This window comes from Marmota marmota, unplaced genomic scaffold (genome assembly GCF_001458135.2).
Source record: "Marmota marmota marmota unplaced genomic scaffold, marMar, whole genome shotgun sequence".
Lineage (NCBI taxonomy): Eukaryota > Metazoa > Chordata > Mammalia > Rodentia > Sciuridae > Marmota > Marmota marmota.
The window spans coordinates 30,759,900-30,787,852 of record NW_026000082.1 but is presented as its reverse complement, the minus strand read 5'-3'; the positions used below and the strand labels follow the sequence as shown (position 1 = coordinate 30,787,852).

Genomic DNA, 27,953 nt, shown 5'->3' with positions numbered 1-27,953 from the left:
CTCTGCAGTGTGTGGGTCCTGCCTGGGCTCCAGTGCAGCTGCCTTGGGGGACAGAAACAGATCCCCAGACACCTTCTGGCTTCTGTTGAATTTCTTTAATGCTGTTAACGGCAATTCTGTAAAAGGTTCAGGACAAAGTTCTTTTTTCTTTCCTTTTTAATTACAAAACTAACAGCTGTTAGAATCTTTTTTTTTTTTTTTTCCTTTTTTCTTTTCCTGGCTACAAAATACTCTGGGGAGATGCATTATAATTTAAAATATATAATATTGCACAAACAACCAAAAGGTTAATTAAACTAAAGAAATAATTACAAAGAGAAAAACCCCATCCCATCAAAAAAAAAAAAAAAAAGGAATCAGTATTCTCTTCATCCCACCCCCTCACTCAACATTTGATACACAGTGCCCCACTCTTGGCATCCCTGACCACAATCCCTTTAAATCACTGGTGGACACACCAGCTTATGTACAAGAATCACGAGAGCTGCATCGTGAAGCACCAGGGTCTCCAGGAATCCCTGCAGCCCTCACTACCCCCCATAAGAGATGTGGCTTCACCAAAGTGGAGGGTGGGAGCCACAGGTTGGCTCCGTCTTCCAGGAGGAGAGCCTCTGCAGAAGCCCAGGGAATCTCAGGACATTTGCCCCGGCACATCCCTTTGGAAGCAGAGGGCTGAGGTGGGAGGAGCTGGTCTTACCTCACCTGTGTTCACTGCTCTGTACCGCTGGTAGTTGGCTTGTGTCCTAAGCTACAGGGAAGTCGAGGTGGGTAGCTGCTTGGACCAGGTGTCCTGCCAGGCAATGCACAGAGGGGCCTGAAGTGGCCCCCTCCCTTCTTGAGGAGAGGAGGAAATGCAAGAGTGGACCCTTGCATTGGCACAGCTGGGCTAAGGACTTGGGTGCATTTGACATGAAGCCGCCCTGGAAAAATACAGGGACATCCCAGTGGGGTCTGGAGGAAAGGAAGGAGGTGGGTTAGGGTTTGGTCTCTAGATTCTGAATCCCAAGGAACCTTTCCAGGAATGGAAAATGCCTGGGAGGGGAAGATTCCCAAGATAGGCAAATTTCCCAGAGATGAGTGCCTTTTATCCACTGGCATAGGAACCAACATGTGCTTGCTGTCCCTGTTTAGCCAAGGGCAGGTGGCACTGCCTTCCTTGTCTGCTTGTGGGTGGACAGCATGTGCGGCTGTGGCTTCCTCCCAGAGACCGGTGGTTCAGCTTCGGCTTGTCAGCTCACAGAAGGGTTGGAGCTGCCCCTTGGGGCTTCCCAGCAGGAGGCCCCAGGAGCAGTGAGTGTTCAGCAGGGAAATGTAGGCTCTCCGGTGAGGGGTGGTGTCCTACCCTTAGGTTATCCTAAGGTTGGCAGGAGTCAGAGTCCTGGGCGTGGATTTAGACAGCCCCTTCCCAGGTGTGAGCAGAGGCTCAAAGGACCAGCAGGGAGCCACCAGAGGTCTGGATGGCAGAGGCCATTTGGGGGACATTCTCAGTCAGTGTCATCCAGGGCTGGGCTGAGATGAGCGAGGGAGGTGGGAGGTGCCGTGAGTGGGGGAGCTGTGTGCTCTGGTTCCCCTCATTCCCAGTCCTCCCACTCTACATCTTCTAGCTGCAAATGGGAGGGAATAATGAAGAGCACAAACATACATTTACTCCTTTTTGTCAAGCCCAGACTCCTGCTGAGCAAAGCTGCCTCCATTTCTGGATAGCTGCCCTCTATCCCAACCCTGAGCCATACCCTGATCTGTAAGAGTGAACCCTTAGTCTTAAGGAGTAAGTTGGGATATGTCTGGGTTGAAGAGCTGCCCTCTGCCTGAGGGACAGGCCTGCTGCTCGGATTGTTTCAGACCCATCAGAAATGCTTCCACCATAGTCAATGGAGGACACTGTAGGGGTGCACCTTGCCTAAGAAACCAGTAAACCCACCCCTTAAGGAAACCTTGTCTCCTGTGAGCTTAATTAAGGCCATGCCTCAGAAAGGCAGAAAACTTCAGAGTGGTCCTGTGACTGAAAGCAGGGTAGCAGTGGATTATAGGTGCTCAGGAGATCTTCACTAAGGGCTCAGCATCCTAACTCCCAGCTCAAGTCTCCCCAGGGAACTTTCTCTTGCCTTGTTGCTCTTAGGCCTACTGTCACCTGCTGTTTGAAATGATGGCTTTATAGAATGACTCTGCTCAAAGCTGCACGTCAGGATTTTTTTTTTTTTTTCTCACAGTACTGGGGATTGAGCCCAGTGGTGCTCTGCCACTGAGCTATATCCCCAGTTCTTTTTTTTTTTGCCTTGGTACTGGGATTGAACCCAGAGGTACTTTACCACTAAGCCATATCCATAGCCCTTTTTATTTTTTATTTTCAGAAAGGGTTTCATTAAAGTTGCTTAAGGCCTTGCTAAGTTGCTAAAGCTGGCCTCAAACTTGTGATCCTCCTGCCTCAGCCTCCAGAGTCATTGGGACTACAGGTGTGTACCACTGCACCCAGAAAAAAATGTATTTTGAGAAAGGGTCTTGTGATTCTTCTGCCTTAGTCTCCTGAGTAGATGGGATTATAGGAATGTGCCACCATGTCCAGGCTACTTGTCAGGTTTTATTTTTTTGTTTTTTGGTATCAGGGATTGAACCCAGGGTCACTTAAACACTGAGCCACATCACCAGCCCTATTTAGTTTTTATTTAGAGGCAGGGTCTCACTAAGTTGCTTAGAGCCTCATTAAGTTGCTGAGGCTGGCTTTGAACTTGCAATCCTCCTGCCTCAGCCTCCCCCACCCAATGGGATTACAGGAATGTGCCACCATGCCCAGCCTGCATGTCAGGTTTTAAAGAAGACTGTGAAAACACAAAAAAGCTAGTAAGTCTCCGTGGCATGACAGGGTACCATGGGCCTTCTATGTCCTAAGTATAGTGAAGTCAACAGGTGCAAAATATTCTTATAAGTTACTACCTGCCCTGAGGCTTCAGTTTCCCAACATGAAAAATCAAAGCCTTCATATGTCTCTCTAATCTGCCCACATTTTTTTTTCTTTCTTTCTTTTTTTTTTTTTTTCTTTGTACTGGGTCTTGAATCCAGAGTCTCTGGCATGCTAGGAAAGTGCTCTATCACTGAGCTACATACCCAGCCCAGCATCTATTATTTCTAAGTAGTTCCTGAGGTGAGTGTGATTCAGAGCAATGGTTAAGAACTCTCCCTCCATCCACCCTAAAACTGATGGGAAGCAGAACCTGCTGCTGCTGATCGTCATGGACCTGAGTGGGAGGTCCCAGCTCTCTTCCTATAGCCTGCCACCTCAGCTAGGTCCAGGGATCTACTTTGACAGGACAGTGAGCTTGATGAGGAGAGTTCTCAGACCCTGACATCACTAGGCTGGCTTGCCTGTGGCCAATCACACCCACTCACCTCACCGGAGGCATCCACTTTGGAAAGTGCCATTTGCACTTCTTCTTCGGTCATGTCCAAGTCAAAGTCCTTCTCCCAATCCTCACTGATGTCTGTGCTTGAGCCTGGAACCAGGAGGGACAGTGTGAAAGGCAGAAGTGGGGGGTAGGTGGGTACCTAATGAGGTTTAGCTGGGTGTGATGGCAATCTTTAAAAAGGTTGGCAATACACAATACAAACCTTTACAATCTACTTTCACGTTGGCTCAGCAATCTGACTTTTAGGAATCAGGAAAAATCCTGGATTCAGTAAAAAATTTAGCCAAAAGGATGTACATTATAGTACTGTTGTATAGTGATGAAAACTTAGAAACAATCTAAAAGTCCACTAACAGAGAATTAGAAAAATAGCCGGGTGTGGTAGCGCATATCTGTAATCCCAGCAACTCAGGAGGCTGAGGCAGGAGGATCACAGGTTTTAGGCCAGCCTCAGGCCTTAACAACTTAGCAAGACCCTTTCTCCAAATAAAAAATAAAAAGGGCTGGGATATAACTCAGTGGTAAAGTGCCTCCAAGTTCAAGCCCCAATACCAAAAAAAGAAGAAAGAGAAAGAAAAAGAAATGGTATAGATACATGTTGGAAAATGATATGGCTTTTAAGTTAGGCTGAAGAATTTTATACGCATGACAAAACATTCTTAAAACTCTTTGAGAAAAAGCTAATTACTAGGGATCAGATTATAGCTCAATGGTAGAGTGCTTTCCTAGCACATGTGAGGCAGTGGGTTTGAACTTCAGCACCAAATAAAAATAAAAAAGTAAAATAAAGCTATTATATATCCATCTACAACTTTAAAAAAAAAAAAAAAAGGTTACTAAAGAGTGGAGAAGCACTTTGGCCCACAGGCTCCCAGGGAGCCACAGAAATCTACCAGAAGAAACAATGTGTGTCTTTCTCCTTCTTCCTTCAGTTCTACTCAGCTGACCTGACTCTTCCTGACACACCAGGGTCATCCCCACCTTAGGGCCTTTAAGTAGCTGTCCCCTGTACTGTACTCCTCTTCAGATACCTATATACAGCCAACTTCCTCACCCACTTTACACCTCTTTTCATATTTTACCTTCTACAGGTGGCTTACCCTGACTGGCATTTTACAACCCATCACTCTCATTATGCTTTTTTGTTGTTTTTTCAGGTTTTTTTTTTTTTTGTATTTTCTAAAACATTATCAGACACACTATGCTTATTGTCTAATAATAGAGGGGCTAGCTCCACAAGGGCAGGAGTCTTGTTTTTTTTTCTTTTTCTTTTGGTACTGGGAATTGAACCTAGTGGTATTTTACCACTAGCTACATCCTAGCCCTTTTATTTTTCATTTTTCTATGGGGTTTTGCTAAGTCACTGAGGCTGGCCTTGCGCTTGTGATCCTCCTGCCTCAGCCCCCAAGTAAGTGGGATGTCAGGTGTGTGCCACCCTCACTGGCTCTTTATTTTCATATGTACTCCTAGTGTCTACAGCACATAGCCAGCATCTAATAGATATTCACAGACCCTTTCTCTAAACCAGTGGTTGGCAAACTATAGTCTGTAATCAAATCCTATAATCTATTTCTGGAAATAAAATTTTGGAACACAGCCATATCCATTTGTTTATAAGTTGCCTGTGGCTGCTCTAATGTGGTAATAGCTGAGTTTAGTAGTGTTAAAACAGACTGTATGGCCCAAGAAGTCTACAGTATATACGATCTGGCCCCACACAGACCAATTTTACCACAACTCCTGCTCTAAGTGATTCTAATGCCTGTCACAACGTAACAACCACTATTCTAACCATTTCTTTTGGGTGACTTCTTACATGCAATATTTTAAAAACACATGTGAAAGTTATCAGAAAGAAGCAAACTACATAAATAGTTGCCCAGGCCTACATACCACACACACAAGGTATTCCACACTACCCTCTCTTCTTTGCCACAAGTGGTGTAGTGTGTGCATGGGCTCTGGAGTCAGGCAGACCAGGGTTGAAAACTTATTCCTTTATTTATTGTATACCCTGGGCAGATTATCCTGGCCTTCAGTTTATTTACAAAATAAGATAAAACTACCCTTTTTCCAGGGCTGGGGATACAGCTCAGGTGGTACAGTGCTTGCCTCACATACACAAGGCCCTGGGTTTGATCCCCAGCATGACAAAAACAAAAACAAACAAACAAAAAAACTTAAAAAAAAACAACATCCTTTTTTCAAAGAGCCACTGGGAAGCTTATAGAAAGCAGACTCCCAACCTCTTCCACCTGTCTTGAGCTTCATCAGGTCTACTTGGTGGCTTGGGATTTTGCTTTATCAACAGGTACCTGGGTGATTCCATGGAGACCCAGGCCTGCAATTTGAGAAATAATGGCATCAGAATTAGAAATATGAGTGGCTGGGATTGTAGCTCAGTGGCAGAGTGCTTTCCTCACACGTATGAGGCAGGGTTCGATTCTCAGCACCACATAAAAATAAATTTTAAAAAATAAAGGTTAAGAAAAGAAAAAATAATTAGAAATATGAGCTGGACATGGTGGCGCACATCTGTAATCCCAGCGACTTGGGAGGCTGAGGCAGGAGGATTGCAAGTTCAAAGCCAGCCTCAGCAACTTAGTAAGGCCCTAAGCAACTTAGGAAGAGCCTCTCTCAAAATAAAACATAAAAAGGACTGGGGATGCAGCTCAGTGGCTAAGCATCCCTGGGGTTAATCCCTGGCACAAAAAAAAAAAAAAAAAAAAAGAATTAGAAATATGAGTGTAGGCTAGGGATATAGCTCAATTGGTAGAGTGCTTGCCTCACATGCACAAGGCCCTGGGTTCAATCCCCAGCACTACACACAAACACACACTAAAAAAAAAAAAAAAAGAGAGAAAGAGAAAGAAAGAAATATGAGTGTAAAGTGCTGGTTACATACAGAAATAGTGGATATTTAATAAATGGAATGGAGCTCTATTTGTTCTAAAGGTCTCATCTCAGAACTAAACAATTTTGCACAAGGAAACACAGCCAAGTCAAAGCAGATCTGTAACCAAGACTAAATTCTTCTGACCTTGCACCTAAGTTTCCCTTGCCTTTAGGCTGCTTGAGTGGCACTTGCCTACCTGTCAATGCAGCTTCCTGTGGGTCAGACTGCTGACTGATTTCTCACTTCAGAACTGTGGCTGTGGCCATGACAATTTCCCCTAACCTCTAGAACTTGAAACTCCCTCTTTAGGCTTGAATGCCATGGCAAACCCTTCTAGTGGTAGAAAAGAGTATAAGCTAACATTTCTAGAGCATTTCACATCCACCCCCTGGGGTGGGCGACAGTATCAATTCTCAGATGAGAAAATGAAAGCTTTGGTGGCAGAGATGGGAACAGGGGTGCTCCCTGCCACTGGCCTCCTCCTCCCTTTGTCACACAAAAAGCATACTTTTTGTAGCTTAGTGGTACACCCTTGCCTTGCACATGTGAGGCACTGGGTTCAATCTTCAGCATCACATAAAAATAAATAAATAAATAGACAAATAAATAAATAAATAAATATTGTGTCCATCTACAACAAAAAAAATTAAAAAAAAAAAAAGCATACTAAGATCTCCACTGTGCATGTGGCAGAGACATGAGCTATGCAATTTAAGGCTTCATAATGGAGTTTGACTGCTTTTTGTTTTGTTTTCAGGTCATAAAATCCATGACCACTAACCTGCCAGGACCATCATCTTTGTTTTGCTATTAAAACTATTTCAAAGTGCTGTCACTCACAGCTGATTTTATTCTGTTTAATTGGCTGTCTGCTTCCTCAGATAAGAAATGGACACAAAAACAGCTCTCAGGTCTCATAGTCAATGTTGAAGTGGGGCCTTCAACCCAGGGCCACAAGCCATAGGCTTGCCCCAAACTCCTCTTTTCTGCCCTTGCTGAGAAGCTGAGCAAGGTAGGTGCAGTCTTTTCGATTTGATAGGTCCTAGGGACAAAATACTGGTGGGAGCAACTCTGCAATGACAGGAATCATCCTGGGAGACCCTATGGCTAGGCAACTCAAAGAGACTCTGCTACACCCAAGGACTAAGCCTAATGCCTTCCTAGGATGTGGGCATAGGAGTCACTCTGTCTCCAAGCCTCTGTTCCTTTAAAATTTACTCACTCTACTATGTTCCCACTATTTTAGCCTAGTCCAAGACCCTGGCTTCCCCCTATCTGACTGATTACAATTGCTTTCAGGGGTCTTCTGCATGGTATACCCAGCTCCTCCTTTCACAAGCCCTAGTGGATTGGAGGGAGCACAGCAGAGTAGTAAAGAGCTCTCACTGTACTTCCTCCATAATCCCAGTTTCATCCAGTTTCCAAACATGACTAATTTTTTCTGATCACCCTCTTTGCCACCCAATTCCAAATGGAACCCATAACTCTTTAACCCTGTTTCACTATCCCTCATTTTCTCACAACCACTATTCTAACCATTTCTTTTGGGTGACTTCTTATATGCAATATTTTAAAAACACATGTGAAAGTTATCAGAAAGAAGCAAACTACTCATTTTTACCCAGCTAAGATTTCAGGAATCATCACTGATCAATTCTTGCATATAGTTGGACTTTTTTCTTTTCCTGTTTATTCTTTCTTTTTTACATCTGATTAAACTTGAACTCTGGTTAAATCCAACTCCCATCTGCTCTGTGCCGTAACCGAGCAACTGAGTATGGCTAGGCAAAATACAACAGGGTTGACAGTCTCACTTAATATCCATGTCTACCAACCCCACTGCACTTGTCAGGCCCATCACCTTACTTCCATAAGACCACTTCCCACTCTTCTAAATATTTATTGGATCAGTGATTGATCTCAGTTTCCTACCAGTAGAAAAAGGGGAGAAACTGCACAGATCTCAGAAGGCTTTTGTGAAGACTGACAAACATATCAAGGGCTTAGCATAGACGTAGACACAGAAAATGCTCAGAGAATGTTACCTTCCCCAAAGCAGGGCTCTACCCCAATTTTTTTCTGATCAAGATCTATTGCAAAATAATTACCTCCAACTTATAGACAAGTAAACAGAGGCTTAACTTTTCTGAAGCTACAAGGCTTGAGAGCTAGCTGGGCTTTGAACCCAGAACTGGCTAAGCCCTTAACTGCTGTGCTGCTTTAGGGTACCAAGCCCAATCTGGCTCCAATTTAAGTTGTTAAATTCTTAAGTTCTATTTTTGAGCCAACCCACCCACTCTTGTTGTACCTCCCTATCCTGGGAGACAATACAGAAATGTGCCCTTAAACTGGACCACCATTCCCCACACCTGTCCCAAACTCTCCAGATCTCCTACACAATGCCTGTCTCCTCGGTGAACATCTGCTGATGCTCAGAGATTCCTTCTTTCTCTGAACTCCTTCGGGACCAAGTCTGTCCCAGACTGCTTCATGCTTCATCATAAAGACTGCCACTTCTGCCCCTCCCCCCTCAGTGTCTCATAAAGAGCAGGTAGGAGCTCAATGTATGACCTCACTGAGTCAGTCAGAAGGAAAGCACTGTTTTGGAGACTGGAAACACTGAAGCTTTCCATCGGGGAGCCGAGTAGGACTTGGGTGGGGCCCATTCCCCATCCAATGTAGCAAACCAGTCCCTCACTGCCCAGCAGGCCAGCCCTCACTTGCTGGCTAAGCTTTGTGGCTGTGACTGGTACTAAGTGTTAGTGATGACAGCATATATGTGTGTCAAGGGATGAAGGGCAGTTTTGCTGATGATCAGCAGTCTATGGAGAGGGATTTTGAAAAAGGCAAAAAGGCTGACAGCAGGGCTGTTCTTGTCCTTTAATTCCTGGAGTTAAAATGGTTGCTTTTTGATATAAACTCAGAGTCTCTGGTCTAAAACTCAATTACAGAGATACTGAAGCTTGCCAGGCCTGATGATGCACACCTGTAATCCCAGTCTTGGGAAACCAAGGCAGGAAGTTTGCAAAGTTAAGGCCAGCCTTAACAACTTTGCAAGATGCTCACTCAAACTAAAAAATAAAATTTAAGCTGGGCGCTGTGATTCATACCTGTAATCCCAGTGGCTCTGGAGGGGATCACGAGTTCAAAGCCAGCCTCAGCAATGGCGAGGCGCTAAGCAACTCAGTGAGACCTTTTCTCTAAATAAAACTCAAAAAAAAAAAAAAGGGCTGGGTATGTGACTCAGTGGTAAAGCGTCTGTGGGTTCAGTTCCCAGTACAGAAAAAAAAAAAAGGAAAAAAAGAAACTGAAGCCCTATCACTCAAGCTGGTGCACCCTAAGTTCAAGTTTTCAAGTTCATGAGTATTCATTTCATTCTTTAAAACAAAAGCCTTGGAAAGTTGAACAACTTTTCTAAGGTTCCACAGGAGAGAAGACCCTTGACATTAACATACAGGGATTCTTAACTCAGGGCAAGACTGAATTATCCAAAAGATAGAAATCAGCAGTACGGTAGTTAAGAACATGGCCTTGGAGTCAGACAGGCTTGGGTCTAAATCTGATCTTGCCAATTCCTAGTCATGAGAATTTGAACAAATTACTTAACATTTCTGGACCTCACTTTCGTCATTTTTAAAAGGACAATTTTAATACCGTCCTCACTGTTTTGTGAGATGTAAGTGACAAATTAAATGCCATATAACATATTTAGCACAGGACCTAACCTAAACCTTATTTTGTGGATTCTAAGATACTAACTATTGGAGTTGGTGTGGTGATACACACCTGTAATCCCAACAGCTCTGCTGGGGCAGGAGATCACAAGTTCAAGGCCAGGCTTAGCAAATTAGCAAGGCCCTAAGCAACTTAGAAAGACCTTGTCTCAAAATAAAATATAAAAAGGGATGGTGATGTGGCTCAATTGTTGAGCACCCCAGTATCAAATCCCAGTACCAAAAAAAATCCTGACTATTATAAAATAATCCTGACTATTATAAAATGTGCATGTTAAGACTTGATGAAATATGAAATATGTTAATAAACATATTTGGAATATGAAATATGTTAATAAACAATCGATAGCAGCTGTCCTCCTCCTCCTCAGGTATCACAAATGAAGGAAATTTGCTACTAGGATCATGACAAGGGACAAAGAGACACATATGCCTTATTAAGTGGCAATTCTTGCCTGCCCTGCCCAGACATCACCACCTCCCCACCCCGCCTTGAGCCTCCAGACCTACCTTTTTTGCCATTGTTGGAGGGTGTAGACTTCCCACTATCCGAATTCAGCTCAAACACCCGTAAGTCTGTGGGCACCTCCTCCCTCAGAGTCTCTACTCTGGCTGGAGGCCTGGGCTCTGGAACACTGGGGCGGCCAGCAGGAGTTAGGGGCTTGGAGGTAACTGGGGGTGGGGGACCAGTCTCGCCCTCATCCACAGCCTGGCCCTGTTCCTCCAAAGATGCCTCAAGCAGCTTTTGGGACAGGTCTTTGGGAAGCACTGGTGCCTCAGGTGTACAGGCAGGATTGGCAATCTGTGTCACCAGGGAGATGCTCTCACTGCTCTCTGATGGAGTCACCTCTGCTTGGGGCTCAACTGGGATCACAGGAGTCTCTTCACAGGAGCTCTGGGGGGCAGGTCTTCCTTCAGGAGGTGTGGAAGTTATGGTCACAGGAATCTTTGCCTCTTTTGGAGATATGGGTGAATTGCTCACAAGTTCTTCTGTAGAGAAAGGTAGGAGAAAATGATATTATACTCTAACTAGCCTCACGACAACCCTGGAACTCTCAAGTTCAACCCAAGTTTACTCCAATGAAGACAAATGCCACTTCTCTCCATCCCACCCTCTGGTACTTCTGCAGACACTCCATACTAGTCAGTCCCACATGCCCCTCCGGGCCCTGCCAGCAATGTGGCTTAAGGTAATGTAAAAGTTGGAAAGCCAAGACTTGAAAGTGGGTCAGTTTCAGGGTTCAGGTCAGGCTCTGCCACATACTAGGTCTATGACTGAGCAAGCCAATTCACTTTTTTTTTAATATTAAAATATTTAATTTTAAGGACTTTACAGAAAACAAATGAGTTAATCTGCTTCTTGTACAGAAGAGCGCAAGATTTATAGCAGTCATATTATGAATGTTTTACTAATGCATTGAGGGAGATCTACATTAATTATGCATTATGAATATGTATATTGCTTCTCATTATAAACACTTTTTTAAAGAGAATACTCATGAGTATGCACAACTGATGTGCTATAGTATTTTCCTGAGTGCATGAAATACTTTAATAACAAATCAACCTAAGCTTTTTTGGAAACAATTTCTAATAAAGATTCATAATCAGCACAGTTCTTCAGTGACTGTATAAGTTCATCCAGTAGATAATCTCCTTGCATAAAAGTCTCAAGACCATGCAGTGACTTGTTATTCTGTGATCTGTGACCCGGTTCTGTGGAAAATCATATGTTCTTATTTTCTCTGATCTTCCTTTAGTTCCAACCTAAATCTTCCTAGCACTGTAATCTTTTACTTGTTTCTTCCTCTAGACGCATATTGTACAGCTTTGCACGCAAACTTTTTCATAGCCATTTCTATTTTTCAGTTGAGACCTCTCTTGTTGGCATTCAGAAACAACACCTGTTGGAAGATGAACAATCCGGACAGCACTGTCCGTGGTATTTACATGCTGACCCCCAACTCCACTAGCTCGCTTAGTATCAATTCTCAAATCTTTTGGATTAATCACCAGATTAATCTCAGTGGGCTGGGATAATATTGCCACTGTCATGGTGCTAGTATGGATGCGGCCTTGCTTTTCTGTCCCTGGCACTCTCTGTACTCTATGCACTCCCCCTTCAAATTTCATGTGTTTATAGGCTTCTGAACCGCCAATGCTGGCAGATGCATATCTAAGGCCACTTATTTCACTTGGAAAGTATTCTAAGGTTTCAAAATGCCATCTTTTAAATGCAGCATATTGCTGATACATATCAAATATCTTAGAAGTAAACAACATGGCCTCCTGACCCCCTGCAGTTACCTCCAGGATCAAATCACTTTCATCAGTTTTTTTTTTTTTTTTGAGAGAATTTTTTAATATTTATTTATTTTTCAGTTTTCCGCGGACACACCATCTTTGTTCGTATGTGGTGCTGAGGATCGAACCCGGGCCGCACACATGCTAGGCCAGCACGCTACCGACTGAGCCACATCCCTAGCCCCTCATCAGTTTCTTCTGATGCTTCAACTGAGTTATTTCTTTTTGACACAAAGTTATTTCATTCTCTGCAAGTTTCCTTAAATCTTCATTTTCATCGTGCAGCAAGTGCTCGGTCTCCCACAGCTCAGGAGTTTGGTGACCACTACCAAATCCAGCCTCCTGAACTTCTGGGCTTCTGACCCTGCTTGGTGCTGGAGGAAGGTCCGTAAAGGCCTGCCACGGGCAACCAGCTCCTCCAGTGGCGGGCTACTGTAGCTTAGGGACCCACGGGCTGCACCAACAGCCTGGCCAGCCCACAGACCATGGGCAGCGCCCCACAGAAGCCCGCCCCACATGGCTGGCCCCACTTTTTTTTTAATATTTATTTTTTAGTTGTAGTTGGACACAATACCTTTATTTTACTTATTTTTATGTGGTGCTGAGGATCGAACCCAGGGCCTCACACATGCTAGGCGAGTGCTCTACCACTGAGCCACAACCCCAGCCCCAAGCCACTTCACTTTTAACTTACCTGCCTCATTTGGGAATGAGGAATAATGGTACTGTGGTAAGGACTACACATGTAAAGCCTCTAGTGTAGAGTAGGCATGTAGTATAAGCACTAACTAAAAGTGTAATAATCATGTCATCAGGGTGGCTCCAACATGCCATTCTAAACTGAACTACCAGGTAGAGGATGCTCAGCTCCCTTTCTAATCTGTCTAGGCATTAGTATCACCACAGGAGGCTGCTAAAAAATATACCTTTGGCCACATTCCTACAGTCTTATTTAGAAGGTTAGGAAGGAATCTGGATTTTCAATGTGTTCCCTAGTGTCTATGAAGCAGCTGGTCCACGGCTGGCAAGGCAGTCTGTTTTACCTGATACCTGTGATTTCTGAATATAAACTTGGGGTTTCACCAACCTTGTTCGATATTCCCTTGTTAGCTCCATCTATGCTCAGCACATACACTGTTTATTCTTTACTCTCCTCTGGGGCACCACAACTCTCCAGACCTCAGAGTCCCAGAGACAAGCCTGTCACTTGCCTATTATATCTAAACACCTCTTACCTTCTTCTTCCTCCCAGCCAGGCTCTTCAGAGATGCTCTGTTCTGCCCGCTGCTTCAGGGCATCCCTCCGGGCCTGCTCCTGAGGATGGGGAAGCAATGGCCAGAAATGGTCAGGGGACTCTATTCCCAGCTCCTGGTCCTGACCCCAGAACTTTTGGCACCCTGTCTCCCTTTCTTGTCTCAACAAAATCCAGTCTATGTTCCCCAGGATTGAGCAGGGACCTCCCCAGGCAAGACCAGCATACCTGCTCTAGTTGATAGACTTTATAGAAATATCGGTGCCAGAATTCTGAATGGGAAACAGCTGCTGGAACCTGGAGGGAGAGGAAGGTGGAGGTGAGGATTTTGAAATGGTATACAGAGTCTCTGTCCCCAGTCTCATCAGTCTGTTCCCAATTGCTCTGGATTTCAGACACAGGAATTGGCTTTGCATTGATTGTCAAAGCCTACCCTCATTTTCAGCCAGACCTAACCTCCTGACCCAGCTTGGCCAAGGAAGGAGAAAAGAACTCCCATCAGGCTGTGCTGGCCCTTCCATTTCTCACCATGCTCTGACTGCAAGAAGCCTAGCCAATCAGTCTCTTCCATGCAGATTGTTGGCTCAGGACAAGGCTAGTTTGGCTCTACAAGGTCTCCCACTGCCTCCCACTGCATAGGTCCCTCCCACCTGCCGAAACCTCAAGCCTGGAGCCAGGTGAGGTCCTACTGGCTGGGACCTCACCATCTTGGTGTAGAGGGCCCGGATGGAGGGGCTGCCTACAAGGAGCTCTGAGATCTCCCCCTTCTTCTCTTCCAAGCAGAACTGGGAAAGCCAGGCGTCAAACATTTCCGGGGGCCCTGCAGAGGGGCAGACACTGATGGTCAGTTCCCTGGGTCTGGGGAAAGAACCCTGGGCCTATAGAACATACTTAAGCTTGGATTTGGACAATGAGAAAAGTTTATGGGCTTTTTCAAAACCATTTGGCCCAAAGTGGGAGATCAGGCAGGGTGAAGAGGTATACAGGCGCTACTGGGATCAGAATGCGGCAGCTAAGTGAACTTCAGAAAAGGCTGTATTCTCTGTTTTCTCCTATTTCTGCTGGCTACTGAATCTCCCTCTGAAATAGCTGTCTGAGGTCACTTCACTAGTGGAATCATATTGCCAGAGCCGTTGGTTGCTTCTCTGTTTTCCCTCACGTGGCTATACCACTGTTTATGCCGTGAGGGCCACTGCCTTCCCTGAAAGCCCTTGTCCCTCTGGCTTCTCACTCTTGTTCTTTTCCTCCCGCTCTCTGGTTATTCCATCTGAATCTTTATGGGCTTCTAGTTTTCCTTTTCTCTCCTTACCCGTCTTCACTTTCTATTTTCTACTAAAATCTATCTCCACTAAACCATGAATTCCAACCTTCTCCCACTGAAAATTTCTCTCTCTTTGCAACCTGGACTACCCTCCTGGCCTCCAGATTCAATTGCAAACACAACATGTTTATTTTCTTCCCTTCCAGGTATCCACTGGAAATCCAGGAGCCATCCTAGATCTCCCCAGACACCTCTCTTATCCTCTGGTTGACTCCACTTCCTCCCCCATCTCCTACATGCATACCTTCCTCTTCGTTCCACCTGCCTCTTTCTAAGACCTGGCCTTATCTCTGAGATGAGAATTCCTATGAAGCATCCTAGCTGGATTTCCAGTCTTTGTCTCTATTTTGTCTCTCATAGTACTGCCTCAAGTGTTGCTTTATAAAATGAAGTCTGATAATCCCAGGGCTCAAAACTCTTTAGTAGTTTTCTGTGGAAGGGCTTTTTAAAGCTAGGGTCTTCAAAGGGTTGAAGAATTCCCATACTGTACACAAAATATTGCAGAGAGAAGGCTTGTTATTTTCAATAGTTTTAAGGCCTTTGTGACTAAAAAGAACACTACTTCGAACCTTGTAGGACAAAATTCAAACTGGGTAATCAAGCGCCACCAGCAGAATGGTTGCCTTTATTCCCTCACAAGGGCTCTTTAATCCAGTGTGACCAAAAGTTAGGGGCTCCCTGTTCTTTCTGGATCATCAAATATACTGTTGCTTTTACTTGAATATCCTTTTCCGCTTCTAAGAGTAAAATCAGTTTACTTCTAACCCATACTTAAAACCTCAATTCAAGTGTCACTTCCTATGTTCTCGAAGTACCTTAGGTGTCATTCCTTGAGCTCTCACTGTCCCTGTCTTTCTGAGGAAACTGTCACTCTACTTCTACTATCTCTGCTTTCTTTCATTCTTCCTATTTCTCCCTCCAACAGTGTGGTCCTGGGCCTGCTGGGCTGGGTTGAAGGTTTCACTTATTTCTAGTCTCCAGTTCCCAGCACAGACATAGGGGCTTAGCAAATGGGAGAACAGGAGCTGAAGGCAGGCAGGCAGGGAATAAGGGCTAGAAGGGAGGCCAAACAGAGAGAATGAGGGACCAGAGGAGTGAAGTCTCTGTATAGGACAAAGCTGCAGTGAAGAGAGCTGGGGTTCAGGGAAGAAAAGGGACCATCAACCCATCTCACAATCACTACTCTGGTCCCTCTATATAACAGGTACTTGGCCTCTGCTATCGGAGACAAAAAGGGTTCAAAGACCACACCCTCTATTCTTAGTCTAACTTTCCAATAAGCCCTCCCTCACTGCTACCCCCTCACCATCAGGTTCATTGCAGTAGGTTGCTGGATCGGACTGCAGGCTATAGAGGCGAGCCTGTAAGCAAAAGAGAACAGAGAACAGAAATTCTGGGGTGGATACTGGGCAGAGAAAGCACCCCCTTTGCAACATACCCAAACAACTACAACTCAAGCTTCTTTTCCTATTGATTTGATTACCAAACCTATAGAGCACTATCCATAAAAACTGTTATCACTAGGCTAAAATCCCAAACTGGGGTTTCCAGAAAAATGGTCTGTCTCACAGTATTCTACTCTTGGGAACTGAAAATATAGTGTAATCAGTCTACAAAATTATATGTATACAATGCTTCTGAAATATGTGAATGTGGAAAATGTGAAATATAAATGTATTAATAAAGTCCAACTTTGAGGGAAAATTGCAAAATAATGTAACTATTCCAAAATTATAATCATTCATCAAAAATTTCATGGGCTGAGAGTATAGCTTAGTGAGCACTTGTTTAGCATGTATGAGGCCAGGGGTTTGATCCCTAGCACTGTATAAAAAATAAAAAAGTTTCTTGGGCTGGGGATGTAGCTCTGTGATAAGGTCTTGTCTAGGTTGTGTAAGGCCTTGGATTCAATCCCCAGCATTGGGGGGAAAAAAGAATCTCTTAATTTTATAACCATCTGCCAAATGAACTATAAGCTATGTTCTCCTTAGGGAAGAGTCAGTCTGTACCAGAACTTCAACAAATGGTTTTGGTAGTGAGTCACCGTTACTATAACTTAAAATCTCACTATTGAATGATTTTCACAATTCTGCTCACACATTCACTAAGTGGTGGCACTAATGTCAGTGCTGAAAAACATTCTTGAAAAATTAGTATCTTTGAAATGGAAATTCAATATAAAAAAACTAGAAAGAAGGCCCATCAGCCATGATGCCACACTGTGAGTTTAGCAGAAAGCAATTCATGAAACAGGAAAAGCCATAATGAGAAAATAAAATATAGCACAAATACACTACCATGGTTGTTGATGTAAGTGTTCTGAAGACAGGAAATTTATTCCTAATGGAAATTAGTCTTAAATAACCTAAATGTGGAGAAAATCATGGCCCCCAAAGATGTTCTCCAAAGTGTCTTTATTAAGTGTGAAAGTTGAAAGGAATTCAAAAGTACATACTTGGGAGATGACAGAATAAGCAATGCGATATTCATTTGTAAGAATTTAAAGACATTAAAAGCAATGGTGATGGGGCTGGGGTTGTGGCTTAGTGGTAGAGCGCTTGCCTCGCATGTGTGGGGCACTGGGTTCGATACTTAGCACCACATAAATTAATAAAATACAGATATTGTGTTCATCTACAACTAAAAAAAAAGCAATAGTGATTAGGAAAAATGCTAATAGTGTGTTGTATACTTTTTTAAAAGCAGGTAACAAAACTGCTTGTATAAAGTGTGTATTTTGTTGAAAAGAAAAAGCCCAAACTATCTTTACCTACAAATAAGAAAAGGAAGGTTATATACCAGCAAGAAATCAGAGTTCTCTTTGGGTGATGGAATTATGGGTTTAGAAAAACAATAATTATCTTTTCCTTATTGGTGCTCTTCAATTTAGCTATATACACTCATTTGTTTTTTGGCCTGAGTATGTTTTGCTTTTGCAGGTAGAGGTTGGAGGCTAAAGCCCAGCACCTGTATGGGAAGCTCAGGGAATACCTTGGTGCCATCATAGAGCTCAGCTGTGCCAGAGGGTGTACCCATCAGGGTGATGACATCACAGTCAATGGTTTTGTCCGGCGAGGGTGCAAAGGTGTCTGAGATCACCCCTAGGAAGTCAGACAATCCCTTCTTCATTTTTTCTGTCGCCCCTGAGGAGCCTTCAGTCTGCAGAGAGAACCGATAGAGGAAGCAAGTGCCCCAGGAACAGGCTGAAATCTGGAGTAAGGGGTGAAGCATCAGGGGCAAAGGTATACTATGTGTAGGCATCAGGGAAGTGCTCACAACCCTTTACCCCTTCCTCTAGATTAAGGTGTTCAAGCATTTTAAATCTAGAACCTATCGTAGAGCCTGGGCACAGGCATACAATTATATTTGTTAAATGAAAGAAAGGAATAAATGAATAAAATAAATAAGTGGTGTCTGTGGTAATAGCTAGACCTAGAGCCATTCAGGAAGGTTACCATCTACCATTCATGCTCATCAGTAGCTGTGTTTAGCAAGCAGACAGTATTTTATCAGAGGATTCAATAAAATAAGGTTGGCCAAGAAAACCCCCAAACTTGTTTTTCTTTTTTTTTTAAATGGGGCCTTGCTTATGTTGCCCAGGCTGGTCTCAAGAGATCTGCTTCAGTCTCCTGAGTAGTTAGAACTACAGACACATGCCGCCATACCCAATTTCAAACTTGATTTTCAGAACATAACCTCTAGTCCTTAAGGTCACTGACTAAGCTAGTGATCAAATGAAGAAATTGCAACGTGTTCCAATGCTAATGGAAAAATTGGAATTTAAAAACCAGTATTTTGGACTGGAATTGTGGCTCTGTGGTAGAGCACTTGCCTAGCATGTGTGAGGCACTGGGTTTGATTCTCAGCACCACATACCAATAAATAAATAAAATTTAAAAATTCATCAACAACTAATAATAAAAATATTTTTTAAAAAAAGTATACTGTACTTCACTAGAAATTTAAGGGCTGGGGATATAGCTCAGTTGGTAGAGTGCATGCACAAGCCCTGGGTTCAAACCCCAGCACCAAAAAAAAAAAAAAGAAAAAGAAAAAGAAAAAGAAAAAAATTTAAGAGACGTACACAATTTTTGCTTTTCACACTGACTTTAGAATCTAACTCCTAGGGCTTGGGTGGTGGCTCAGTAGTAGAGCATTTGCTTGGCATATGTGAGGAGGTACTGGGTTTGATTCCTAGCACTGCATATGAATAAACAAAATACTTCTTTTTTTTTTTTTTTTAAAGACTATAACTCTTAGCTGATACAGCAGAGCATGACTATAATCCCAGCTACTCAAGAGGCTGAGGCAAGAAGATCTCAAGTTCAAGTTCAATCTCACAAATTTAGCAAGATCCTGTCTATAAATAAAGTGAAAAGGGGTAGGGATGTAGCTCAGTGGTAGAGCAACCCTGGGTTCAATCCCCAGTACTATGAAAACAAAACATACAAACAAACAAAGAGCAGAATCTTAACTCCTATCTCACAAAAGGATTCCATTGTATATCTCTGATTAATAAAAATAGGTCCAGTGAGAATATTTGTTGGCCCAAAATATGTAAAAATATTTTCTTGTGGGCAGTCTTGCACTATATATTAAAAACCATACTCACCCTCTGGTTCTTTCCAATATTTTATTAATAAGAAAATATGAAAAAAAGAAAATATGGCAGGTGTAGTTCAGTGGTATAGTGCCTGTCTAGCATGTGTGAGGCACGGGATTTGATCCTCAGCACCACATAAAAATAAGTAAAGGTGTTGTGTCCATCTACAACTTAAAAAATATTAAAAAGGGCTGGGTTTGTGGCTCAGTGGTAGAGTGCTTCCCTAGCATGTGCAAGGCACTGGGTTCGATCCTCAGCACCAGATAAAAGTAAAATAAAGATACTGTGTCCACCTAAAACTAAAAAATAAATATTAAAAAAAAAAAATAGATTAAAAAGCATGGTATTGGCCAGGCACTCTGGCACAAGCCTGTAATCCCAACAGTTGGGGAGGCTAAAGCAAGAGGATCACAAATTCAAATTCAGCCTCAGCAACTAAGTGAGGCCCTACTTGATTTAGTGAGACCCTGTGTCAAAATAAAAAATAAAAAGGGATGGAGATGTAGCTCAGTGGTTAAGTACTTTTGGGTTCATTCCCTGGTACCTCCCCCCAAACAAACAAAACATGGTATTCAGTTGATCACAGTTTTAAAGAAAGTGAACACAGGGATAGGTCCCCAAAACATAAATTAACAATAGTTATCTTTGCAAGATAGAATTATGGGTGTTTCTAGGTTGGTCCTGTCTTTTCTTTTACTCTCCTGTTTTTCTGCTTCCATATTTTCTAAGTTTTTTACAATGAGACTTTGCTAATGAAACCTTGCTAAAAGAATACAGAAGTTGGGAGTTAATTATTACTATACTTGCTTGATGAACATAATTCTTTCAAAATAGGAGGAAAAATAATCCACGTATTTCCCCCCTATAGGAGGGAAAATAATCACCTAATGATAGGAATGTTGGGAGTCCCCACCAGGATCCCGGGGCAAGTCCTTGAAGTATGGGCAGTACTCACAGCCAGCTTCTCCTTGACCACACTGGCCGTGGCTGCGATGGTACAGGCTGTGTCATGCTGTACCACCTGAGTAAACTCTGTCAGGTCTCGCTTCATGAACTCCAAAGCTTCGGATGACTATGGGAGGACAGAGAAGGATGACAGAGCTGGCAGATTCTACCAGTCCTTGTTCCTATTACCTGTGCTTCTTCAGTTCCAGACACATGGAAATCTCAAGTGATGTAAGAATCTGGGCTTGGAAACAATGCCCATTTGTCTAGTTCCATGACCTGGGATTACCTGGCAGCAGAGAGTGCAAGGGAATTCCTGCCACTCAGTAGAGGGACTGAGCTACGTGGCCATAATTGAGTCTCACCCAGTCCTTGGTTTCCCCCTATACAATGAGGATGGACAGTAGACCAGATCAGCAATTCACAAGAGCACACTAGGGAAAGGAGACCCACCGAGTCTGAAAAAATATTTTGATAAGTTGTTTTGATATGCTTTAAGTTATATGTGTTTCAAATTTCAAGTAACAAGAGACAGGTGGGTGATTTTTTTTAATCAAAGGAAGTAAGAGAAGATTCTCTCTGAGGCCTCCTTGGCTGTACCATTCCACATGCATAAAGCTTCAAAAAAAAAAAAAAAGCTCCTTTGGGCCTGATACTTTTGTTTACCAAACAATCTGTTTCTTACCTTGCACTTGGAGCCAGCTTGAGAAAGCAGACCTTCACTGCTTTCTACATTTTGCTTTTACCTTACTTGTGCCATACTCACCACCTCTAGGATGCCTTCCTGGAACATCTCTGTGCTCACCCCACCCTACAAGCCCCCTCCTTTTACATGGGATCAATCACCTGTACTTTATAAAGCATGTTTTTTAGTGTTGTGGTGGTTAGTTTTTCTGGGAAGGGCCCACCAACTTTCATCAGCCTGGGAAGTCTGTGAGTGGGGCAGTCTCATGCATGAGCTAGAGGCTTCTCTAGGAAAAAGGAATCATGCCTCAGTATCAGACATCAGATTCCTTAATTGGGGGCAGAGGGGTCATTTGTTTATCATGTGGTCTCAGTCCCAGAGTCAGAAAGGTTATTTATTACTTCACTCTGTCTATCCACAGTGTCATCACCTTAGTTCAGATCATCCTACTCTTATGTGGACTCCTCTACTGCATTTTCCTTATGACACCCAGTGGGCACTTTATTGGTCAGGGCAGACCAAGGTGCTCCCTGCTTTACATTTTTCAATGTTTACACACCATCTTAAGAGTAATTATAAAATCTTTACCTTCATTTATGAGGCTTATAAATCCTAGTCTCTGGCAGACTCTCCTCCCCGACCCTGCAAAGCCCCCTCATTTTACACAGGATCAATCACCACTGCACACCCTTGCTGAACTCCAATGGGCCTTCCTCAGATTTCTCAAATGTCCTAGCATTCTCCTTACCTCAAAAAGTATGAATACATTATTCCCTTCCCTGAAGCATAGTTCTAATTTTCCAGAGCAAATAAGTAAGCAAACAATGAATGAACTCTCTCACTTGGTTAACTTTTTTTTTTAAACCTTTGTTTTATTTATTTATTTTTATTTGGTGCTGAGGATTGAACCCAGAGCATCACACATGTTAGGCAAGCGTTCTACCGCTGAGCCACAACCCCAGCCCCAAACTGGTTAACTCTTATTCATCATTCAGATCTATGCTTCTATGCTACATCCCTAGAGAAGCTTCCCTGATTCCTCTTTAGGTTCAGCTGGCTCCTCTGGCCTTACTTCTTTAAAATCTGCCATATTTTAGACTCCAGATTACTGCTCAGTGTCTATCTTCCTAGATGAACTGTAAGTTCCATGAACACAAAGCCCAAGGTTTTCATGTTCACTGATGCTTTCCTGATGTCTGACACAGAGCCTGGCATACAGAGGTACTCAAAAAATGTTGTTTGTTAAATGTATGTGCACTGGCGCAATTTAAATTATACAGGTACAACTGTTTGATGTTGTTTTACCCACAAGATTGAACTCTGAGGGGACAGACATGAACAGACATGCTGCTTGCCCTCAAGAAAGTTACAGTCTATTGGGAAAATGCTCACTCCATAGGCTGATGCAATGGCAAAGCAGTAACCAGTATATTATAGGGAACTTGGGACGATTTGGTAAAGGGAAGCCTGAAGTAGGCCATAGGAGGGCTGGGGTTGTGGCTCAGTGGCAGAGAGGTTGCCTAGCATATGTGATGCACTGAATTCGATTCTCAGCACTGCATATAAATAAATACAATTTTAAAAATATTTTAAAAATCATGGTTTAGGGCTGGGGTTGTGGCTCAGCAGTAGAGTGCTCACCTAGCACAGGCGAGGCCCTGGGTCTGATCCTCAACATCACATAAAAATAAATTAACTAATTAACAATATTGTATCCAACTACAACTAAAAACTAAATATTTTAAAAAAATAATAGTTAAAAAAAATAAATAGGAGCCGGATGTGGTGGTGCATGCCTATAATCTCAGTGGCTCAGGAGGCTGAGGCAGGAGAATTATGAGTTCAAAGCCAGCCTCAGCAATTCAGCAAGGCCTTAAGGAACTCAGTGAGATCCTGTCTCGAAATAAAATACAAAAAGGGCTGGGGATGTGGCTTAGTGGTTACATACCTCTGGGTTCAATCTCTGGTTAAAAAAAAGAATGACTAGGAGCCAGAAAGTCTGGATGTAGGGTTTACAGAAGCCTATAAACATTTTAGTCCTAATGAACATAAAATGTGAAGCAGAAACGGTGAGGAATAAAGCTGGAAAGGTTGCCAAGGACACCTATGAGTAGCCACCAAATGTTTGAAGAGAGTGAGTCATGATGAGATTTTTCTTTTTTTTTTGGCGGGGGGTGGGGGTGTCCCAGAGATTGAACTCAGGGGCATGTGACCACTGAGCCACATCCCCAGCCCTATTTTGTATTTTATATAGAGACAGGGTCTCATTGAGTGCTTAATGCCTCACTTTTGCTGAGGCTGGCTTTGAACCTGCAATCCTCCTGTCTCATCCTCCCGAGCTGCTGGGATTACAGGCATGCGCCACCCGCCTGGCCTGATTTTTATTTTCAATAGGCCACTCTAGTGACTGACATGGAGGACGGGTGCAAGAGTAAATAAGTTGGAAGAGGGAAGAACAGTCAGGAGGCTCTTCACTGCAATCATCCAGTAAAAAAAATATAAGAAAATGAATAAGGACAGTGCTGCTAAGGATGGAAAAGATGGGATTAATTCAAGAAATACTAGGCAAAAAAGGAAGATTTGGTGATTAAATAGATATGTTCAGTGAGGGCAGAAAAAGGACAGGGAAGAGTGACTAATACAAAAATAGGTGACTGTGTAGATGCAGTGCAGTTGGCTAAGTGAGAAAATATTAAAGGAGGAGCAAGTTTAGAGAAAAGATTGTGGAACTGACTTTGGGCATGTAGAATTTGAGGAGACCATGGGATAGCTGGAATAGTTGTCTAGCAGGAGCTAGCCTTGAACACTGAAGATCGGGGAAAGAATTGGTAATCACCTTAACATAAAGGGATCACCCGGGAAAAGTTGGAAGAGTGAACAGAAGCAGTGTTCTGAGGATCTCAGAACACCACCTAACAGAGGGGAGCAGAGGAAGAGGAGCTCATGAGCAGTTAGGAAAGGAAAGTCTAGAGAAGTATGTGGAGAACTGAGAATCATGTTGCAAAAGCCAAAAGAGCAAAGTTTCATGGAAAAGGGAGCGTTCACTAGTGTCAAATGCAGCAGAAAGGTCCAGGAAGATAAGAGCTAAAAAACACCCACTGGATTTGGCAAGCAGTAGGTAAAGTTGAGTGTGGCTACAGATAAATTTACCAGTGCTGGCTTCAGAAGTGGAGAGGGAACTGAGCAAGATCATGCTTATTGACCTCAAAAAACAAAAAGCATGTGAGGTTGCCTTCTGGAAATGACAAGACAAAGTGGTTGAACAAGGACTTAAAGGAGAAGTTTCTGAAGTCAACGGGAGGAGAAGAGAAACTGAGTGCTGGAGAGCACTCAGGCCCAGAGGTTGGGGAATTTGGTGAAGCCAAAGAGCAATGTGCCCTTCTCTAGCTATATGTATACTCATGTGTGCACATATAAGAGCACACAGGACATAGCACAAAGTGTATCTTCTCAGAAGTGTTGGCTCTGAGGCATGTATGCTAAGCAGCAGGGAAAAGAGTGGTTTCGCTGGGGCCAGGTTGGGAAGCAAGGCCAGGAAAGCTCCAAAAACCAAAAAAAAAATGGAAGAAAAAATGGACTGGAGGTGGTCCCTAAAGTCCCCATCACTCTCAGTGCTTAATAAAAATAGTTAATGCTTATATAATACTGAATATGCTAGGCATTATTCTTAATGCCTACATACATTATCATTTAATCTTTATTATAATTCCACTAGGTAGGCATTATTATTTCCATTTTACTCTTGAGGAACTGAGGTCTAAAGAGGTTAAATAACTTGCCTAATACCTAAAGATGGAAATTTAAGTCTTCCCTTTCCAAAAAGGCAGAAATAGTGCTTTAATTACCAAAAACGAAGATGGAAGGCTGATCACACTGTGATTCCACTCTCTACCTATTTTTCATAAGTTAAGGTTTCCCTTGAGGGAAACCTACAGGAGACCCTCCCACAACACTTGCTGAATGTTTCTTCAGGAACTTGCTCAACAGGAAGTACACTACTTTAAGGCCTCTTAGATTAAATCTTAAGAGTGAAGTTCTCTCTCTTGATCCTCATCAACAAATAAACAACTCAGGGCTTTCTGAGATTTGCCAGACTGCAGTTGAGAAGCTATACAGGAGTACACAGGCCAAAGCAGGAAAACAAATGTACCCAAAGGAAGGGGCTAATTGAAATTAGAAGACTCATGGACTCTGCTGCCCCAAAGCAGGACTCACCTCAATTGCTTTAAGAAAATAGTAATTAGTTTTTCCACAATTCAGTTGGACTGACTTTAACAAGCTAACATGGAATAAAACAGGAATATCCAGTGGCATTGCCAGTGGCAGGGACAAACATTGTTCATCCCAGAGGTATTATTCAGCAAGAAATTCAAGGTCCTCTATACACTCTGGCCACCCTTCTCTTTCTCTCTCTACCCTTCTTTGGAAATCTGTTTTAGACAGAACTCCTCAGGTACCAGTGTGTATGATACATGCTTATCTCCGGCCTGGGTTCCTGCTTGTTATCCTGTCTAGTCAGGGTTGGCTTTGATATGGTTCCTTCCCTACCACACCTTCCCTAGTGTGTTCTAGAGAAGAACTAGATTAGACAGGGTGCTCCGTACTTTCCTTTCACAGCACTTAACCAGAAGTAATTAAAACAGCTGTTTGATTACTTGGTTAATGATGCCTCCTCACCAAACTGTGAGCTTTGTGAGAACCAGGACTATATCTGTTTGGTTAAGGTGTGTGTCCTCAGGATCTGTCAGAGAGTGCCGGTTGTGGCATATACTCTAATATTTGGATGGCGATAAAAGTAAGTTTTTTCATTGCTAGGATTCTTTTTCTTCAAGGTCTATATCAAATGTTCTCTCTTCCACGAGCAAGCTGTTAATTTCCTAAGTTGGAATAAACTGCACCCTCCTATGGATTCCTAGGACAGGATCGCTCCAGCTTTAACACAATCGTCATTTTCACTGTGACTAGTATCACACTGGTTTGCATTAGGGCTGGTCCTTCCGTAGGCCGGTAGAGGCTGAAAGGCAGGGCCCAGGTCCACCTCTGGGAAGCCCAGGCCCAAAAGTCGGGCAGGGTTGGTTGGAACAGGTTGCAACGAGGCGGTGGGGATCCCGGCTTACCTTCTCTTTGACTGCCTGATAGCTCTGCTGCAGCCAGCTCCGCCACCACCCCACGTCCTCCCTGTGGAAGACAGATACATCTGGTGGTCCTGCGGTGAGACTCCTGCCCGCCCAGTGATCTGCGGTTTCCCCCTCCGATGTGGCCGGCGGGCCCAGGCTTTGCAGGCCACTTCCCCACCCCTCACACCGCGACTCCTCTCAGCCTTTTCATCTCCGTCCACGCCCGCGCTGTTCTCCTCTTCCCCACCGGGACCCTGGCCCAGCACCCCAACCCTGAGAGAATTCAGGCCTCAACGCCTGGGAGCGGAATGACGGGCTCACCCTTCCGCCATCTTGCCTGCATGACATCACCACTATTTACCGACCTTTGACTTCCGACACGGCACCGCCCCCTCAAGCACCGCCCCGGAGCGCGCGACCCAATCCGCGCGTCGGCCCCGTCCTCAGCCTAATCCCCGCCCCGCTCCATCATTAGGATCCGCCTCCCTGAGCTCTGTCCAGTTTCAGTCCGGAGTTTGCCTTTAAACTCCGCCTCTGATCTCTAGGCTCAATCCTTATTCAGACCCATCCTCAGGTCCCGCCCCCACAAACCTTAACTCTTTGGTGGGTATCCGCTGACATCCGATACGGTGGCCTCTGTGGGCCATGTTCGCCCGACTTGCTGGACGTCGAATTGAGAGTAGACGGAGGAAGGGAGGGGGCTGGCTCGAACGTCTGGATCCCAGAGCGCACGGCTAGGACCGCCCCCCTTTGTGAAACCAGCTGCGTAGCAGCTGCTGGCTGTCTCTTCGGGCGAATTCAACACGCTCAGACTGCCAGACTCTGGGCCAGAGTTTCGAGTGTGAAGGAAGCAGCCTGGGAGAGGCAGACACATATTTAATTATCACAACTCTTGGTTGCCCTGCTCAAAACAACATGAGCTGAATGTGATCAGGAGACTGCCACAAGGAAGGAGGTTGAATTCCATTGAGTTAGCAGGTTGGATGGGGTGGGAGAGTGCCCGGAGCTCCCACTGCCTCATCTACTACCTGCATTTGCACCCCCATACTTTGCCTTCCCTCCTGCAAGGCTGCATCTTTGCCTAGGTCAGCCCCTCCACTTGATCTCCTTGCTTCTTGTCCATCCTAATGATGGATCTCTAGTAATTCCCCCACTCTCCCTCACCCTGCCCACCTGTTCTTCCCTCTCTGAGATTATTCCTGTCATCATCATATATGTTATTATTAATTCCATCTTAAAAACCAGCCAGGAAAAAAAAAAACCCAAAACAAACAAGCAAAAACCTCTCTTAAGCCCACATGATTTACCTACTCCCCTTCACTGAAAAACTCTTGAATTGCCAATACTCACTGTCTCCAATTTCTCTCCCTCATTTACTATTGCACTCCTTTTAGTCGGGTTTTTGTCTCCCCTCAATCCACTGAAATAATTTATTGAGGGTCACAGAGCAATGGCCAATTTTCAATTCTCATCTTACTTGAACCATCAGCGTCTTACATGACACAGTTGACCACTTTCTTCTCTTCAAAGGCTTTCTTCAAGGCTGGGGATGTAACACAGTGGTAAAATCCTTGCCTGACATACGGGAGACCTAGGGTTCCAACCCCAGCACCAACAAATAAAAAAGCTCTCTTCACTTGGATTCTGGAATGCCATGTCCCCTGACTCCTTCCTACCTCTAGGGCATGTCCTTCT

General features: G+C 43.8%; 1 protein-coding gene and 2 pseudogenes across 8 annotated transcripts; all 3 read right to left on the bottom strand.

Moving 5' to 3' along the window:
- Positions 1-80: 80 nt before the first annotated feature.
- Positions 81-26,920, bottom strand: Bsdc1 (BSD domain containing 1). Of its 8 annotated transcripts, none has more exons than XM_048815833.1 (12): positions 26,850-26,920; positions 26,259-26,319; positions 20,396-20,583; positions 18,904-18,917; positions 17,900-18,069; positions 16,215-16,269; positions 14,292-14,407; positions 13,816-13,884; positions 13,571-13,649; positions 10,542-11,021; positions 3,385-3,488; positions 81-1,604 (listed from the first exon to the last, which is right to left on the bottom strand). In XM_048815833.1, exons 1-12 carry the CDS (start codon positions 26,903-26,905, stop codon positions 1,572-1,574), a joined length of 1,425 nt encoding a protein of 474 aa, XP_048671790.1. In that variant the 5' UTR covers positions 26,906-26,920; the 3' UTR covers positions 81-1,571. The 8 variants fall into 8 exon arrangements, with proteins under 8 accessions (XP_048671790.1, XP_048671792.1, XP_048671791.1 ...); XM_048815835.1 differs by lacking the exon at positions 26,850-26,920 and adding an exon at positions 26,580-26,635; XM_048815834.1 differs by lacking the exon at positions 18,904-18,917 and having other exon boundaries at positions 17,900-18,118; positions 20,467-20,583.
- LOC107141998 lies at positions 11,050-12,426 on the bottom strand (annotated as a pseudogene).
- Positions 11,920-20,891, bottom strand: LOC125620446 (annotated as a pseudogene).
- Positions 26,921-27,953: the final 1,033 nt, after the last annotated feature.